The sequence below is a fragment of the Amblyomma maculatum genome, chromosome 2, assembly GCF_055883805.1.
Source record: "Amblyomma maculatum isolate TAMU_Amacu chromosome 2, ASM5588380v1, whole genome shotgun sequence".
Lineage (NCBI taxonomy): Eukaryota > Metazoa > Arthropoda > Arachnida > Ixodida > Ixodidae > Amblyomma > Amblyomma maculatum.
This window is the reverse complement of record NC_139345.1, coordinates 137,348,390-137,366,863: the sequence shown is the minus strand read 5'-3', so window position 1 is coordinate 137,366,863 and position 18,474 is coordinate 137,348,390. Positions and strand designations below refer to the sequence as shown.

At 43.5% G+C, this 18,474-nt stretch overlaps 1 protein-coding gene across 1 annotated transcript; it reads left to right on the top strand.

The window, feature by feature from the left end:
• The first annotated feature begins 13,862 nt into the window (after positions 1-13,862).
• On the top strand, positions 13,863-16,450 carry LOC146200014 (uncharacterized). Its single transcript, XM_084592838.1, has 3 exons — positions 13,863-14,044; positions 14,410-14,758; positions 15,937-16,450. Exons 1-3 carry the CDS (start codon positions 14,026-14,028, stop codon positions 16,211-16,213), a joined length of 645 nt encoding a protein of 214 aa, XP_084448964.1. The 5' UTR covers positions 13,863-14,025; the 3' UTR covers positions 16,214-16,450.
• The last annotated feature ends 2,024 nt before the right edge of the window (positions 16,451-18,474 follow it).

The following is an 18,474-nucleotide window of genomic DNA, read 5'->3' as shown; positions in this document are numbered from 1 at the left end:
TGGCGTATAAGCCTTCCGTTGCTTGGCCAACGCTGCCACCATTCGTGGAGCAGCTCTCCACAATGCTTCTCTGCTCTCAAATGCTGGGCCACTGTCAATGGTGCTGATGTCAATAATAGGTACATTACATAGAAGTGTGCAAAGTCGCACACTGCTCTTAAATTGCAATCCTATGTCCATGTGAGAAACGTACGGGGCAAATGAAAGTAGAAGCCTTCTCGATCCTTTGCCATGAAGCAACTGTTAAATTTCAACGACCACAGTATTCCTAAGCAATGAGGCCTGGCGTTCAATGCGTTCTTACATGGTGCTCATCGTTTCCTTTTGCGAAGGCTTTCTTTCATTCATTTATTTTTCCTTCTAACGAGGAATCACTAATTCAGATGTTAATGCTCACCGAAGGTAACTTTCAGAGCAACAGAATTGCTTCGTTTTCACTCTCAGCCCTCATCGTGCGACGACACGTGATCTCGTCGCAAGCACAATATTGCTCACAACACGCTCTCTGACAACCTAAATAAAAGAGAAAACGCCAGTGTGACTCTCTACTTCAGTCAACAAAGAATAAAAACTTAGGAAAAAAAAAAACAGGCGAGGATAGAGGGTGGCTCGAAGCGCTGACACTATAGAGCAAACTGCGATGAATGGGATTTTCGGGGCCTGTGATTTTGCGAGCCGTTGGCTTCGTGGAACGGTGTTCCACTCGGGCGCCACTGTCGTCACCTCACTTCCTCGCAGTCGCTTTCTTCCTCTCAGAACGCTCTGTCAAGCACGATGATAAAATACGGGGTCCGCCCTGCTGCTTCCTAAAGCGCGGGAGCCCGTTCGTTTTTCTTTTTTAATTTAAAAATCGAAGCGTGGTCGTCAAGCAGTGGAGACCAGCCAAAAATAGCGACGTCATATGATGACAGGAGTACTTAAAGGTCTGCTCCCTTCATTCGCTCAGATCACTCAAAACATTAAGGTCTGCTTTACTGTCATCTTTCTACGCTTCTTGCAAGCTGATTGACGCAGTGGTCCCAGGCCAAGAACTTTCCAAGGGGCAACTTACAACCTTTCGCTTCAGAACAGCAGTTTTATAAAACTAAAATACTTTATATTGCCCAGAAATCCGCAACTACATCTTGTCGTTAATAATCTATTTCAGAAGTGCATTTTCCCTTGGAAATCGAACGAAATACCGTAATCTTTGTATAAAATTCCTGTATTTTACCTGGTTCATTTCTTCGTCACCCCTGCCGTGGTGGTGCAGTAGTTAGGGCGCTCGACTTCTGTGCACAAGGATGCAAATTAAATCCCGGCTACGGTGGCAGCTTCTCTGTGGAGGCGAAAAGCAAGGCACCCGTGGGCTGTGCGATGTCACTGCACTGTAAAGGACCCCAGTTGACCGAAATTTCTAGTCCTCGACTACTGCTTTTCTCGTAGCCTGGGTCGCTTTGGGGCATTAAACCAAACAAACGAATTTGTTTTACTTTTTTAGTGAGCCATTTCCTCCCTTTTCTTTTTCGCGTTTGTATCCCTTCATACCTTTTTCCCCAGAGCAGGGTAGCAGACCGGCTTCTTTTGCCGGTTAACCGCCAAATGTTTCCCGCACTTGGGTGAAGAGCCCGCGTAATTACTTTATATAAATAAAGTTTATACTCTCTCTCTCTCTCTCGCTCTCGTCGCCTTTACTCCTTCGTCGTTTCTTCTCCCCCCCCCCCCCAACCTGTAACAAAAATGGCATGAGCAAAAACGCTGTGCCATATTAAAATGTTAAAGCAACGTATACATGTTCTATTTCTCGATCACCTACCCTTTTTTCCTACTGTGTAAACATGGCCTCGTTTTCGCACTTCCTATCGTCATGTTTGCAGTCTTTCCAAGAAAATGCAATAAATAATTTCGTGAAGAGGTGGGGGCTGTCTAGGCGATGAGAAGGTGAAACCCCACCTACCATATTTCTTTCCACGTTGCTTTCCGGTACAGCCTTTTATCGAAAGAAGATGTGAAGAGCCCCACTCATCTCCCTTTCCCCGCAATTTTCAATTGCTTTGCTACACGCATCACGTACGGTGGCAATGTCTTCGAAGACTATCGGTGGTGTATACAACTCCAAACACCCTTTCCAGTTTGAGAAGGCTTGAAAACAGCGATGGAATAAATATTTCGTAGAGATATAACTCTACGCTGCTCTTTTTTTTTTTTTTGCAGTTTTATTTTTCTCCACTACGGCAGCACGGTCGTGCTTGCAGATCTTTGTGTTTCAGAAATATTTTCTTGTATCGTTGAGCGTCCTCTTTCTTTGTATCATACGTGGAAATGCCCCAGCTTGGCAAGAAACATTCCTGAGCATATTCACAGCTTCTTTTATATACTTCTCTTCATTGGCGACCTATAGTCCCGTTTCACATTTACTATAAGATTTCATGAACTGTGGGCTTCAATTAAACCCACAGACATCCAATAATAACGACAAAATGCTAATAAGCACGCATAACAAATTCTAGGATTACTTATTGCTGCAGAAAAAAAAAACCCTCGCCGCATGCAATAAGAGTTTCATTGTGAGTGTGAAAGAATTTGCGGCTATATTATGCGACCTCAAAAGCTACACCATGAGGAAGACTTTTGCGTTTCCCTCGCTCGAAAATGCCTTTGATCATAAGGCTCATGCAATTATTTATTTTTCATCTTGCTCCCATACGAAACGTGCCAAGCCCGATGCATCTCTGTAACCAAGATGCGTTTAAAATATAATCCTACTGTTATAAGTCAACCGTTCTCGGTCTTTTCAACACCACGTGGCATAGTTGGACTGCGGAGTCAATGCAGAGACGCTATTTTACTGTGCAGTGAATCTACCGATCGGACACCTCATTTACACCAGAGTACGTGCAAGCGGTTGGTATCTTTTTCATACTTTATCAGTGCGGATTAAATTAGTGGGGATCATGATCTGCGCTCATGACTTCTAGTTGCAACATTTCTACGTGAACGCTAGTTAAATTAAGTTGTTTAATCATATTTATGTGCCCCCGAAATCAAATTGCGGTGTTTGTGATCCTTTGTAGGGAATATGGGCCCTGATATTATCGTAGACAGAATTCGAATGTGTTTTTATACAGCAGCTATGATTCGGACTAACAGCCAGTTCACTTTCTATGGCCTCTTTATTATTCCTTTCTTGGTGAACTCGGACTTATGTGACGTAGTGTTCTGTCTGGGTCGCCTCCGGATATGTTGCCACAATATCGCCGTAGAATGTGGCCCTGAAGAGACTGACCATTTTCTCTGAGTTACAGAAGTACCCGCAGCGTCACGCGGTGAATACCAGTGTTTATAGTTGTAAGCAAGATGAAAAATGTTATTTTTGTTATCACTGATATTATGAAATGTTTTCAAAAGTACGAATTTAACTGTGCACAACCGAATTACAAGGCCATACTCGATATCAAAGCATCTGCTGGCGATATGCGATCCCAGCTTGCCGAGAGACATGCGAAAGATTACCCAGAAGAGTCTTATTTGGGCTAGATGGTATAATAATTGCATACGCAGGCTAAAAGCGCACTCAACAAAGGTTTAGGGGGCAGCCTCACTCCGCAAGTCAAGCCAATGTTTCGACAAGTGAACTCGTCTTCGTCTGGGAAGTGAACCAAGTGCAGTTGGTTTCGGTTTGGTTTGTGGGGTTTAACGTCCCAAAGCAACTCAAGCTATGAGAGACGCCGTAGTGGAGGACTCCGAAAATTTCGACCACCTGGGGTTCATTAACGTGCACTGACATCGCACAGCACACGGGAGCCTTGCTTTTCGCCTCCATTGAAAAGCTGCCGCCGAGGCCGGGATTCAATCCCGCGTCATTGCGAACTGTAGTCGAGTGCCGTAACCACTGCGCCACCCCGGCGGGGTGGACCAAGTGTACTGTCCTTGCCCAGACGAAGACAAGTTCACTTGTCGAAACATTTGCTCACAGTTTGCCGAAAGGCTCCCCCTCAAACCTTTTTCAATGCTCTTTTACACTTTGTAGCCATCTTCATTCTCTCGTTTCCCCCGTCAAGAGCAGGAACAGTTCGATATTCAAGAGCTTAAATGTGTAATCGGAAGAAAGTTACTACGCCTGGAAATCAATTATCGTAAATTCCTACAATAAATACCTATTTAAGGAAACTACTTATATTTCGTGTTGCGTTATTACGAATTCTGCACAGCGATTCGGCACCGTGCATTGTGTGCGAACTTCCTCAACTCGAACGCAAGGAGCGCAGTGGCCGCTAGTGCCTTCAAGCTGGTAAAATGTATTGGATGTCTAGAAGGACAAGTCTTTTACAGCGAATCCAGTTTGCTTACAAGAAAGTTTGCGAATTCGTTTGCTAAAACTGCACGCATCATAGGAAACTAAGTTTTAATTGACAATGTTCTTAGTGGCAATAAAGAATATCCCTACTAGCCGACCATCGGTATGGTGACGCCGTACAGAGATCAATGTTACAAACCCTGAAAATGCTTAGGTCCATGGTAACCCGACATTTCAACCACTTATTTGTTCACCACAGTCAAGTTGTTAAACATCATCACCCACCTGTGCTTATTCACGTATACTTTGCCGATACCATGATTTGTCAATTAGAAATTTTAAAGCTATTAGGTCGTAAGTTAATTTCTATCTGGCCGATAGAACAAGTGATGGTGACACCACAGCAGTCAGAACACCTGTTAGATCTAATACTGTCAGGGCATATTTTTTAGTATTTATCAATAATGCAGAGTCGCTTGACTCCAAGCAGCTTTTGACACTCATTTTGTCAAGAGCCCTCTTGCAAAGGCTTGTCACCGGATGCCGTGACCTGTTCCCTAGCATTTGCACAAGTGCTTTTTAGGCCTTAGGAAACAGTTTGGCGTCAATTCGAGGGACCTTTGCAATCCACTCATAATGCCTATCAGGTGGGTTCGGTTCTCAATATTTATGGGGGCGGTGCATTCCCTTTATGCCTGTGATATAAACGGATGTCTCGGTTTTCTTCACACGGTATAGTGCTAGGAACTTATTCAACTAGAATATGCTTTGGCACATGCAGACATCTTTCAAATATCGATCTCAATGTCCTCTAAACGAGTAACTTTTAATGGGCTTGAAAATATCAGTCATCATTGCGTACGTTGAGAATGAAGATAGTGAAAACGCGCCTTGCAAAAGAAAAACAATTATTGTGAGTTAGCAAGAGACCACTGTAGCAGAATAACAAAAAATGCAATTTTCACATAGTGCTTTTCCAAGTCCGAACTGCTACTGATACCTAGGCCCTTTTTCGCGAGGAACTAAAATAACAAAAAATTGTATATTGAGCACTTAATCTGCTACACCTGGATATAACAGTGGCTTAAGCGGCATATTATGTTATCTTAAATATAAATGCACGTATACAGACATAGCAATCAGTATCACTCTCCGAGACTGGGTTCCGTGTTTGTCATCTTCCCTTATGTTCAAGTAAAATATCAAAGATTCTGAATGCAAAAAATATTTCATGGACTATTTTACTTGCACCTTTACCAGATCTGCATCCCTTTATTTCGTAGTCTAGTGTGTCGACTAATTCCGCTGAGGTTCTTGATTCTTTAAACTCGCTCTTAGCGGTTTTAAGATGACAGCATTTAAATTAGGTTTTAGTATATTTCACATCGCATTCATATATTTCATATTGCATCAATACGTTCCTAAAGCACAGTGAAAATATACACTGCTTCCTAACACATGCCAGTCCGAAACCCGTTGGTATACGTAGCAAAATATTGATGTCAACAAAGCGGTACTTGACGTTAACAATGACCGTTATTTACCAGCAATCGCTGAACTTTTCCTAATGGTCCGGTGCAGCTAAATGTAGATCTCCTTTTAACAAATGGGGAGAAAATAAGCTTTCAGCAATGTGATATAAAGCGTGAGTTTTGTAAAGTGCATAATTCCCCTTTTCTTTCTTATGGGACACTTTTACCGTATCGCAACGATATGCTACGGCGCTCTGTCATTAGCAGACATGCGCACCTTTCAATCATTACCAAATTAAACACACTGAGAAACACAAATGGCGCAAGTTTCTCTCCCCGCTGTTTTTCTTACGAAGTGCGAATCATTTCGGAGTCTCGCCCCTGGTGCGTTCTAGCGCTTGTTCTAGAGGAAATAGTGATTCATAACTCAGAGCCTGAGTACACCACACCCAATTTGGCGGGGCTATTACATCTGCATCGGGCAACAGCAAATAGGGTGCAGGGTTTCCAAAATAGTGTTTTGTCACGCTACACAGACTATGGGCTCCACATGCATGAAATACAAGTTAGGAACCGAACCGGAGGGGCTGCCGAGTAATGTCCTAGTGAGACTAAAACGTTGCAAGTCGTTATCTTCTGTGTGCGCCTATCACTTGCTTGTGTCATTATGATCAAAGGACATTTTCTTATATTCCTCGCTCATCATCATGACTAAGTACTAAACTCAACGAGAATTATAAAGTATTGTGCTTCCGGCTAAGAATACTGTAGGAACCGAAATATAGGTCGAGCTGTTAAAAAAAAAATCATGGCGAAAAGTTCACCCACATCTTCTAACCGTTTCTTTTTTTTGTTTGTTTGGGAGGGGGGGCAATTTTGCTGCCCTTGCTAAAATGGCTGCATGAGGTCAGCAGCTTGAATCACTATCACCATCATCATCATCAGTGCAGCATGGCGACTTGTTCTGTGCCACGTCCGACGAATTGCTAAGAAAGTCATTTCAAGGTCGAGTTTATGAGCTTGATAATAAACGAATGGTTTGCAACAGCCCAACAACCCCCTGCACCACCTGCGGCGTACACAACTGCTGACTGAGTGTGGTTCGGATGCAGCATCAGCATACGATGGACGCCAGATAACAATGAACTGCGGAATGTGACCATCAAGAAGCACGCCTCGTACGGAATTAAATAGCGCTCTAACTGTGCAGCTCATAGTAAAGCTGTTTTCGCGGTTAATGCACTTTTAGGTACTTTGCCATCCAGTATTTCTTTTTTCTAATAATTCTAATATCAGCAATATTTAAGGGGAAGTTTTATTCGAACGTTTAAAAACTAATACGGCATCGTCTTGTACATGCCTTCGACCTCCCCATTGAAACTAGCCACGTATCTTGGTTATTTGCGAGACTATTAGGAAGCTTCAGTTCAATAGCTGTAGACTGAGAAAATGATTTACAATTACTAAATTACTAGCACCGCGGCTGATTAATAGATTGTTCCCTAAAATATTGCAACGAACAGCCTTAAAGCACATTGCGCAAAAAGACCGGCATCGGCGTAGGCGTCGCTGGCGGCGTAAGAGCGGACACTCACGGGCATGTCGCTGGCAGGTATGTAACTGGCAGCTAGCAAGGCGGTATGTGGGACTTAAGAAAACCACATGACATCAGAAAGTAGGGGAAGCTGGAAACTCAGGTGACCAATTTGAGGTTGTTGGGGGGAATAAGAATCAATCTTTCAGTTCTTTTGAATGCCGAGTCCAGCACGCTCGTCCTAGGCAACGCAGGCTCCTTCATGCGGCTAGGCTAAAGGGGGCATTATGCTCTTATGTCGGGCGGTAGCCAACGCTACCGCGTCATGTTCTTAAAGGCAGAGTTTAAGTGTCCTCATATGTTATTCTCCTATCTCCCTATTTTTACTTTTTTTTTAGTTTTTGTTTAAACTCTAGGCGCATTTGTTGCAGGAGTGTTTTTGGGGAATCAACACGAGCATCAGGCGCATTCCTAGTATTTTTTTAGTTCATTCAAATCTGTATGTACTCAAGAACTACTGGTAGTTTTGTCTCGTCTCCGTGGCGCAAATCTGCGAGTCTTGTGAAAGAAATATTTGTTAGTCCTTATGAGCGTTTCATAGACACGTGCTATCAAAAAATGAAGATTCCTTAAGTCAGTTTACCTACAGAGAAAGCAACAGCATATGTGCAGCATTTTAGTTAGCCCGACATAAGATTGGATAGCGAACTTTCTTTGAATCGTTTGCTCTATGGCTACACAGTTAATAACCAAAGAATATCTCAAGAAGAAAATTAACACTAGGAGAGTGATCGGTAGAAAATATATCCCTTCGACTGGTCGAACCTGAATCAGAACCTGGCGTCTAACTTTCCGAAACCTAAAAAACTGCGCACGCTTCAACAACGTTACAAAATGCGCGGAGATCACCTACGGAGCTCTTAAAGCAGGAGTCTTGAATTTCAGTAAACCTCACTGAGGTATGAAGCAGTGCCATCTGAGCTCTGAATTTGGTGGACCACAAAGACCTTAAGAAACTGTTTTAGTATTGAAGAGTTTTATACGCTTTAGGCGCACGAATCTGGAGACTAAATACTGCTGCCACACCGAAAATGCATATGAATTAAGGCACGTATTCATGTGACAAATCATGATCAGTTGCTTGAATTTATTTTCCTTGCTTAAAAGGTAGTGGAAATGTTATTTCATTGACGCAAAGCATCAACCGTAGCTGTTCGCTCCTTTAAATTCAAACAAACTTCCCCATATCGTATCGAAGCTGCAAAATAAGCTTTTATAATTTGAACTTCGATCCCTAATGAAAACACTACGAAAATGAGGCGTTTATTGATACGCTCATTCTTTAATACAGACTAGCGAAAAGAAATTAAGAAGAAGAAATGGACATGGGCAGGACATGTAGTGCGAAGAGAGGATAACCGATGGTCGCTGAGGGTAACAAACTGGATTCCAAGGGAAGGAAAGCGTAGCAGGGGTTGGCAGAAAGTTAGGTTGGCGGATGAGGTTAGGAAGTTCGCAGGGGTCACGTGGATGCAGCTAGCACAGAGCCGGGTTAAGTGGAGAAATATGGGAGTGGCCTTCGCCCTGCAGTGGGTATAATCAGGCTGATGATGATGATGACCGAAAAGCAAGCATTCATTTTCAGAAGGGAGCAGAGTCCTGCAACAAATTATCTTGGAGAAAAGGCGCGAGCATACGTAAACGTAGCACTCCTTTAAGTCCAAATATTAATCACATCTTCTGCCCCGGAGATAACAAAACAGTATTCCTCCAAGTGAAATGACATTCGCGTCTACTACCGGTTCGCATATGCCCTAACTGGTAGTTTTAATTATGCAAAGCGTGAAAACATTTTACAAAGAAATAACCTGATCGTTTACTTATGTGCGCACCAGTACGTCTACTCGTATTCTTGAATTTCCAGCGTACTGAGAACATTTGATTGCTCAAGTCCTTCACAGTGCTGCAACGCTCCAACTCGCGTCATCACCATGTGTAATCATGAAAATTCCCCCCTCCCTCCCTCTCATGCTCTTTTGGGACCTCTCTAGATTAAGAGGGGAAATCAGATCTGGTTGAAACTTTCGCTTGTATTCATCTGTCCTGCTTACCTCTGCCTGTATGGACCCTTATCTCTTTCTGGTTTTATTACACCGCGAGCGCAGCCCTCTCTAACTGTCGCTATCACTGAGAACAGCTTTTATAATACGGGCGGTTAGCATCCGTCACCATAATTTAGCTACTTCAGGGTGTGCGTTCAGCAATCCTCATTCTTACCTCTAAACGCCACAAATTTGCCCATAATCTTACAAATTTTTAAGGGCATTTTTACGTTACTATCTTTGACATAGTAGCACGATACAAAGGAACAAAGGAAAAAGAATCTACTGCCCTCCTGCAGCAGTGTCCTGCAGCTGTGGTAGGATGCGAATTTAAGCAACAAACAAGAACAGACTGGTACAACAATACCTTGCCCGCATGTTATGTCACTCTTCGTTTCGGTCCAAACACGGCAATATAGCATTTTATTTTTGAGGGAAATGAACAAACTGAGTGCACTGAATTTCTTACATTCCTAATTTCATATTCAGGTTAGAATTTCGGTTTACGAAACAAGATATGGTATCAAGACGGACTGCCACCTTATCACGTTTGAATAGTCAGCAATTTGCATACAGAAGCGCAACATCACTTTTGCCTTAATATATATCTGACCACATGTATTTTATCACAAGCAACAGGCTGTATATGCAAACAAACAACGTGCTCCTTTGGTAGGCGTCTACACACAGTCAACAGATTTATGTTTCAAAAACAACAAAACCGCTTGATTCGATGGGCTCTAACAGACGATTTCAGCCTATTTTCCTGCCAGAAGGCGTATAACAAAAATATAAAACTGCGCAGAAAGTGTGAAGGGTCAGGTTGTCAATTTGACATCATTCAAATTTACGCTAATCAGAAACGCAACAACCTATATAGTGTGTGTCGTGAAACTCAACACGAAATAATGCTTTGCGATGTAATAGATTTTGCATCGTATGCTGAACTACGAACATTCCTTAACCATTGGTCCCGCTACGGACTAGTTGAAAACGGCTGTGACGACGCATCTAGGCATGAAAAGCATTGACAGTTATTCGAGTCAGCTTATAGTAAAACAAATATATATATATAGGAGGATACCGTAACAGTCATATAAACATAAATACGATGGCTGTCAGACGATGATTAAGAAAACAAAGCGACCTTTTGTCCGTCTCTTAGCTCCAAATATCTCTCCAAAAATAATTAGGTGCCTTTAGGCATGTTCACAAGCGTGTTACGTCGAAATTTCCGGAGTCCTCTACTACGGCGTCTTTCAGAGCCTGAGTCGCTTTGGGACGTTAAACCCCACAAACCAAACCAGACCAAACAATCCTGTTAAGCTTTTCTTTTAACCAATATCTTACTCACCGGTAGTATCCTGCCCAAGCAGATATCGCGCGTATCTAGAAAAAGGTGCACATTACTTCTCCCGCCATGCTCATCAAAAAAAAAAAAATAAAATAAGTATAATGCCGTGCTTATCATGATAGATGCCCCGAGAACGGCTTCAATTGGCTCAAAATTGCAAATCAACGGTCGCCATCTCTCACGCTCCTCAAGGAGTGCATTCTGAAAGATCAGACTGCGCCTCCAATCTTCTCCATTAGATCCTCGTGACACCTGTCTGATATTTTTTTTTTTTTGCTTAGCAGTACCTATGCTGCCAGTAAAGTGCAACAATTATCTTTCCTTTCCATCTGACGCACTTGCCACACCCTACCGAGTCTTTGCCTAAGGTACTACGCGGCGGGCTCCACGAAAGCGATTTCCAGTGCTCTGCGCATCAAGAAAATTCTACAACAAACGACAAAGAAAATAAAGACGAAGTGCAGCCTCTGTCACGGTGCTGTGCCTTGAAGTGCAGAAAGGAGATCGCAAGGAGAAGAGGAAGGGAGCAGGGAAAAGGGATCCCCTAATAAGTCAGCGCGCACTCGGAGGCGTCTTGGGAGGAGCCGGAATACTGCAAGCCTGGCAGCTCCCGTCGAAAGGGTTTTCGGAAACCATTAACTACGGCCGCTTCCGACGTGGCCGCGGCTACGGCAAGGTCTCGCCTTGAGACGTTGGACGCCGCAGCCAGGATTGCGCCTGCTCTTCTACGGCTTCTTCTTCTTCCTGGTCGCCTTCAATTCCTCTTCTTTTTCTCTTGTTTCTTGTTCTTCTCATGTGTTAAAGCTTGCATGGTGTGGGTGGCCGGCTAATCGCCTCTGCGTTCAGTCCTCCCTCCAAGCTTGTTCAGTGTTATATTTATGCCACACGCGAATAGAGGTGCCGCGCGTCCACCCGATGATTCTCGACTCTCGGGAGAGGATAGAGCTAAGACGGAGACTGGTGAGATGATGCCCGCCTAGAGTGGCTCTTGAGTGCTCCTTCCGCTACACCCAGTTTGACGTTGTTGGCCCCATGTTTATGGAGGAAAAGCGCGTATGCCTTCTCTTTCGCTATATTTATGCGAAAATTTATTCTACTCAAAAAAGGAGAAGGAACAAGAGAGGAAATTCTCACAAAATTAGAGAACCATCGTAATTCTTCACCGTTGCTTTTTGTCATCCTTTTGTTTGGATTTGCATTCTCGACAATGCAACGGAAAGATTGTCCTAATCTACGCTTGACAGGTGAAGCCCAACCTTTAATCGAGCAGATCTTTACTACTGAATTCGTTTTGATATTAAAATTGAAGATCCAAGGGAGGGAGAGAGGGAAGGAGGGGGGAGGATCGAAATGAACAAACAGAAGATTCAAACAAAGGAAGAATGAAGCTAATAAAGAGTACAAAAAGAGGTAAACTAAAGGAAGAAGACAAGAAGGTTGGAGAGAAATGGAAGAAAAGGGATATAAAGGAGGCATGGAGAGAAAAGTAACATTTTGCAATGGGTGCGAAAGTAAACCCCTAAGGTGCGCATGTGCGAGTATGTCCCGCAAAATTATGACTTCAGCACGCTTACCACATTGGCGGAAATAAAGTTAACCAATTTCTTAACGACAACTGTTTTGGTTAATTTTCCGTAAGCTTCTTTGAAGGAAGATTTTCTGTACTTGGTCATTTAAAAAATGTGATTTGGTTAGCAAGGTTTGGTGAATTCTTAATGTAGGTTTTATCGAAGACTTTACGTTTTCGAGCAAGTAGAAATGATTCTTCATTTAACCGCATTTTTCAATATCTTCTGAGGTGGTTCGGGCTAAATACGCTGTATTTCCTTTCTATTGCCGTGACTATGAAAGGACCTCGAGTCGTAGAATATTAGGCCACGGCCTCACTCACCGTAAGCAAAAAATTGCGATGAAACAATACAATATAGGAAGATGTCAAAATGGTCGGAATAACTACATTCTTATGAAGGTTCATTCGGTTAAAGGAATGAAATGCACCGGAGCAGAATATTTAGCTTATTGGGCGGGAGTGCGAATGGAGTAGAGCACCTTCCCTCCGTGGTATAGGCACGTTACCAAGCAAATGATTTTTTTTATTTTATAGAAGTACGACAAATGGCAAAAGTGACAGCTTTCCAGGCTTACATAACCAGTCTGCTTCACACCGGCATCCTTCTATAACATTTCCCGTTATAGTTCCGGGATTCCCACATATGCATCAGTAGCCTAATAGAGTTCGATCTTTAGCACTTCTCTCGCGCGCTACACACATTTGATGAACGTGACGGCGGTTCTGTGTGGCCATCTATCACGCTGCTCTTCGGATAAATCAATGCCAAGAGTAGACAGAAAATGCTGTGAAAACTAGAAGCCTATATGTAAACGTTTGGTCCAGGCTGATTTAAAACAGGTCGAGTAATTTCGCGACGACAGCGGGATCCGGCAAGAGCCTCTCGTTTTACTCCTACAGATGAGCCCCGCCGGGGTGGCGCAGTGGTTACGGCGATCGACTACTGTTCCCAAGGACGCGGGCTCGAATCCCGGGCTCGGCGGCCGCGTTTCGATGGAGACGAAAAGCAAGGCGCTCGTGTGCTGTGCGATGTCAGTGCAAGTTAAAGAACCCCAGGTGGTCGAAATTTGCGAAGTCCACCATTACCGCGTCTCTCATAGCCTAAGTCGCTTTGGGACGTTAAACCCCACAAACCAAACGAAGCCTGAAGATTAGGCTTACGCGTGCGTATATTTCAGCCTACCAAATCTTTGGAAGATGCCACCTCGGATTATCTTCCGTAAGATAATAGCGTGGAGATAGAATTCAAAGCATCACGGACTGTTGAAGCCCGCGTCATACTTGCTACACCAAGGCCAGCCTGTCACCTTAATGCAACTTCATTAGACTGGGCTTCATATAATGCTTGTGCTGTGTCAGTAGCTTATCGTCGCTTTTAAGTCATGCGTTCCTTTTAGATACTTTCTTGAATCTTGAAATTAACAAAATACTATCGAGCATATATTCTGTCACCCAATCTCGACTCCAGTGATAGTGTACGCTCGAATACGTTACCAGCTAAGGCTCGATATAAGCGCGCATTTCAAGCAGAGTAGCAGGTGAAGCTACCAGCTTTCACTAAAGTATCTGCGGTCGTTGCGCGCACAGCACCACGCAACTTGCCTGCTGCTTAATTTCTACGTCGCATTTCCCCTGATAGCACTGACTCAAGCAAGCTTGGTACCAGCAAGCTAGTGCAGTCTATAGCGTGAATTCATCAACTGCCGTCTGCCACACCATGGGAAAAGGAAGAACAGGTCAGTAGTGTAACCTTTATGCCGTAAAGCGAATTCCAAAAGGAGGCTGTTCCTTTTAAAAGCCACAAATTCATATTTTGGCTCCTTCGAACATTTTCATATGCTCTAAAACGTAGTTACAGAAACGCTCAGCATGCATGTTCATATAAAACGCTATGTTCATGGTGTATGACCATTTAAAGCATATAAAACGCTAAGCAATAATCATTAGAAATGATTAGACAAAGAATTACGTGCCTTTATCAGGGGAAGCGGATCATGTACCTGTAAATGACACGGTGCCCGGTTTACTACCACTTCGTTGTCGGTATTTGTGAAAGCGACCTTTAATTTCTAACGGACGTTATCTTTTTATCTTCCTTCAGTACAAGGAGTAAAGCGGAAACCCTGCGCGCTCAACTTGGAGCTGCAGCGTTCCGAACCTCCAAGTCACTATCCGCGCTGCACGGCCGTCGGCAGGGGTAGCTACGTCTTTTTGTCCTTGTTCGTGTTCACTTTCGGGGCGCTCGTTTGCGCGTTCGTTATGAACCTCATTGACGACTGGATGCTCCAAGTCACGGCTTGTGTCGTTGCAACGATCGCCACCATCGCCAGTCTCTACCTGATCGCGCAAATGCGGACCATTCCCGAGAGCTTGGACGCCTCTTCTGCAACAACTCTACTAGGCCGCAACTCAACTCGTAGCGCCGGAATCCTTCGAGCCGGTATTCAGAGGTAACGTGAGCAGCTGCTTCATGACAGCGAAATGTTCTTTTGTGTTGTAGCGGGTGTTACCGTACGTTTATTTTCCTTATGGCAAGTGCGCCCGGGAAGTCGCCATGACGAGTGTTAATCCGACGTTACAATCTGTTCAGCGAACGGCTGAAATTGTTTTATGTTTAGTTGCTTTGTCCGCTCTTCGTTATATGCTAGGTTCTCTTAACATAGGTCGTGGAACTGATTTGCCACGTAGAATCGATGCAGCTTCATATTCAGCTTTCTGATTTGTTCCCACTACGTGGTTACAGGTGTCTGTTCGTAACGGTTATCTTGTGACTTTGTCCGTCACAAATTAGCGCACTAACGGCTGCTGTACCCCTGTGATAAGACAATATGCGGCGTTTCTGTGCATAAAAAAAAAAGATAGCGAAAATATTGCTGGCCCGTACCTCATATACCACAAAAGAGGTTGGTTAAGCTATCTTTTAAGTTTGTAATAGACGCGACGCTTTAGTGTGGTGATTACAAGCACTTGTGACTTGCACACTCGGATGGAAATTTTTATTACTTGACAGAGGCAGCGTCATCTATTTTTGTATCACGTCTTCTACCACCCCTGATTTGTACATGAGCTAGGGAGACGTGCACTAGATAGCATTGTTCCACGAAAGCATACAATTATATCAAATCCTAGTTCCAGCCCAAGTCCTGCATTACCGCACGAACTGCTTCTATATTATAAGACCGAAGTGCCGTTTCGCACTTGGCCTGACACCACATCGTGAAAAAAAATGTGCCGAGGCTAATTAACACGGCGTCGTAAATAGTACCACGTGGTATTATTACCTAACTGTGGCATCTTTGTCAAGACTACTTGCATGCTTTCTATGCCTGCTTACCCCGCATACAGTTTTTCAGGGCCGGCAATTGCTTCTCATGTCTGTGGCGTCGACAATCTATTCCAGGCAGGGTATATAGCTTCATCCACTTATCTAGGCCTGGTTTGATCTTGCATCTTGTGCATAAAACGTCAAATATTTGCGAAAGATTAAGGGGGGGGGGGGGGGGGGTATTCTATAAATAAGGCGAATATTAGTGTTAGGCATGTGTAACTTTCGTCATTTAAAACATTTCTAACGTCGCAGATATAATGGGATTTTTCCCGTCTCTTTTTTTCCCACGCTTCTTTCCAGCCAAAACGGTGAAGCAAACCGGGTCCCTGCCTTCTCGCTATCATTTTGGCCTTCCCATGGTTCCGTCTGGGAAACCGTGGAGAACGGCGAGGACTGGATGAGCCTCCCAGGGCAGGATGTGTGGCGGGCGCGCGTCCAGTCGCCTTTTCCTTGGCCGGCACCGGTTCACCTTTCGCCCCCACCAAACAGCGCCGACATTGACCGCCTCTGGACGTTTGAAAACGTGGCTGCGTGGACGCAATCACCAGTGACCTCGACGGCATTAATGCGCACTTGACGCTTCTGTTAGCGTGCCCGAGGCCTCCTGGATGACACATTGTTCTTAGTACAACTTGACGAACATACCTGAAAGATATACAGCACGGCATCTAGCTCAGTGCTGATGGTGGTATTTTGTTAATGTCACTTCCTCAGTATAGTGCTCATAAACCTTCGAATCTAATCGAATCTAATATTCGCGTATTTTTAATGAGTATAAATATATATACATATAAGTTACTCAACCTGCCATTTGACCTTCCGGGGCTAGTGACATTTGCTTTGAGTGTATGTGATCGTAGCAGAAATAAACATCATATTTTACCTATATTTAACCTTGAGCATTGCTTCCTGAAGCTTCTTGGGTCAACAACAAATGGAAAGAAAAACTCTTTCGCGCGTCCGGCTACAGCATATAGGCTGCGTGTGGGCCCATCCTTTTCTTTCTCTGATAACATAACTGCAGCAGTTTCTTTCGGCAATTCGCTGTTTTTTACCATTCATCGGGGAAATTATTTTTGTAGCTCTAAGCAATGTCTGAATCTATATCACTTCCGAACAGTTGTGAATTTTCGATTTTTAAAGTTTTCTCTGTGCATGCGATGGTGTTCTTTTGCTCAGCAAAGTGTGGATTCTATTTTGCTTAAGATGCATGCTTTTCGATAGACGACTGTTACCGCTAAGTAATTTGATTCAGCGACAGCTGTGTTATCAATTTCGCGATATACTGAGACACACCAATTGAGAAGCACTCTCTTGATTTCTTCTACTGCTATTGCAAATAGGAAGTGAAATCTTGTTAATGCGCTTCACACAGTTCACTGCATACTAAACAACGCGGTCAATCTTGAGTGCGTAGTACCGATGTCTCATGTCATCTACTACGGCCGATATCGGCACGTTTACATTACACATTCGCGCAAAGGTTCATGTTAAGTAATGCCTTCTACCGTCCCGCATTATCGTTCCTTATCAGCACCACGCCCGGACATTTCATCTGCAAATACAAATTGTGTTCATTAGCATTCGTCATGCTTCACTTAGAAGAGCTGTAGAAAACCTGAGACCTTGCGCAATTTGAGAAATACGAACACGTTCTCAAGTGCTATTATAAGCCTTAAACCACAGCAGCTTACCTCGAGCACTCAGCGTACTCGTGTGTACACACTGTTCTACTCGGTGATGCTCTAATCTAATCCATCACCTCTGCTGTGATATCTCTGATAAGCTTCCGAAGATATTTTAAGAAAGGATATCATTAGGGGGTGAAATTTCTCCCCGGTGAATTTGATGCAGGAGCTTAGATCTTCTTTAGGAGTCACGTGATGAAAATGCGCTTAGTTTGCTGCTTCTCGTTCCTTGCCACTGAAAGCGGTTACTCACTGGCCGAAACAAAATATTTCATCAAAAAAAGGGCTTACAATTCATTTACTCGCAACCAAAAAAAAAGATAAAGGGTCGCTTTCGTCGCGAGACGAGCACTTGATATTGAATGATTAAGGACTGCCTTGAGCACAATACTGTGTCTTCATCTGAACGGGGCTGAAGGGGTTCTTTATGCATACTTCAGCGTTCAGCTTTAAGCTTAGCCCGGAACGTGTTGCATCGAATCTACCCACTCAGGTTATCTTTTTTCATCACGAATCATTTTATCATTTTACGACACGAACAAATTTTTATGCTTTGTCACTTTGAGTGGCAAGGTTCCCTTTGAAAACCTACTTGCACCACTACGTTAACAAGAACTTCCTTCATTAGCAATAGTGAGTGTTGGATTTGCCAATGAGAACACATGCTTCTCTCTCTAAATGTGGGAAGGTCCTACATCGGCTGTAATTCGGAGAAATTGCTTAATTTAGTGGGCGCAAACATGAACTGAATCATGGCCAAACCATTATCTTTTTATTTTATGGTTCAGGTTTCCTTTGGGCTCAGAGGGGAAATTTGCAACATGCTAGAGACAATAAGTGACCATGTTATGTAATCTTTAAATTCAGTTCTCAGACTTTGCAATGCTTCTGTCCACAAACAATGCGTAAGTTTGTCTAATAATCGTTTCCATCAAATGAGATAATGCTATTGTTTCTTTACTACGTTACACTACCGGCAAAACGCCAAGCTGGCTTGCGCAACGATGCTCCGTCGCGTGTTGCTCTGACTCATCTCAACATCTAAACTTAACATTTCTGAGTATATTGACACTTCATTTAAATCAGTTCACAACGAATTCGAATATACAACACGGTTTAGAATTGAAATTCTTTAGAAGCACAAATATAT

Coding starts and splice junctions, on each gene's coding strand:
- LOC146200014 (XM_084592838.1), top strand. Junction 14,759..15,936: donor CTTCGAGCCGGTATTCAGAG/GTAACGTGAGCA, acceptor GCTTCTTTCCAG/CCAAAACGGTGAAGCAAACC.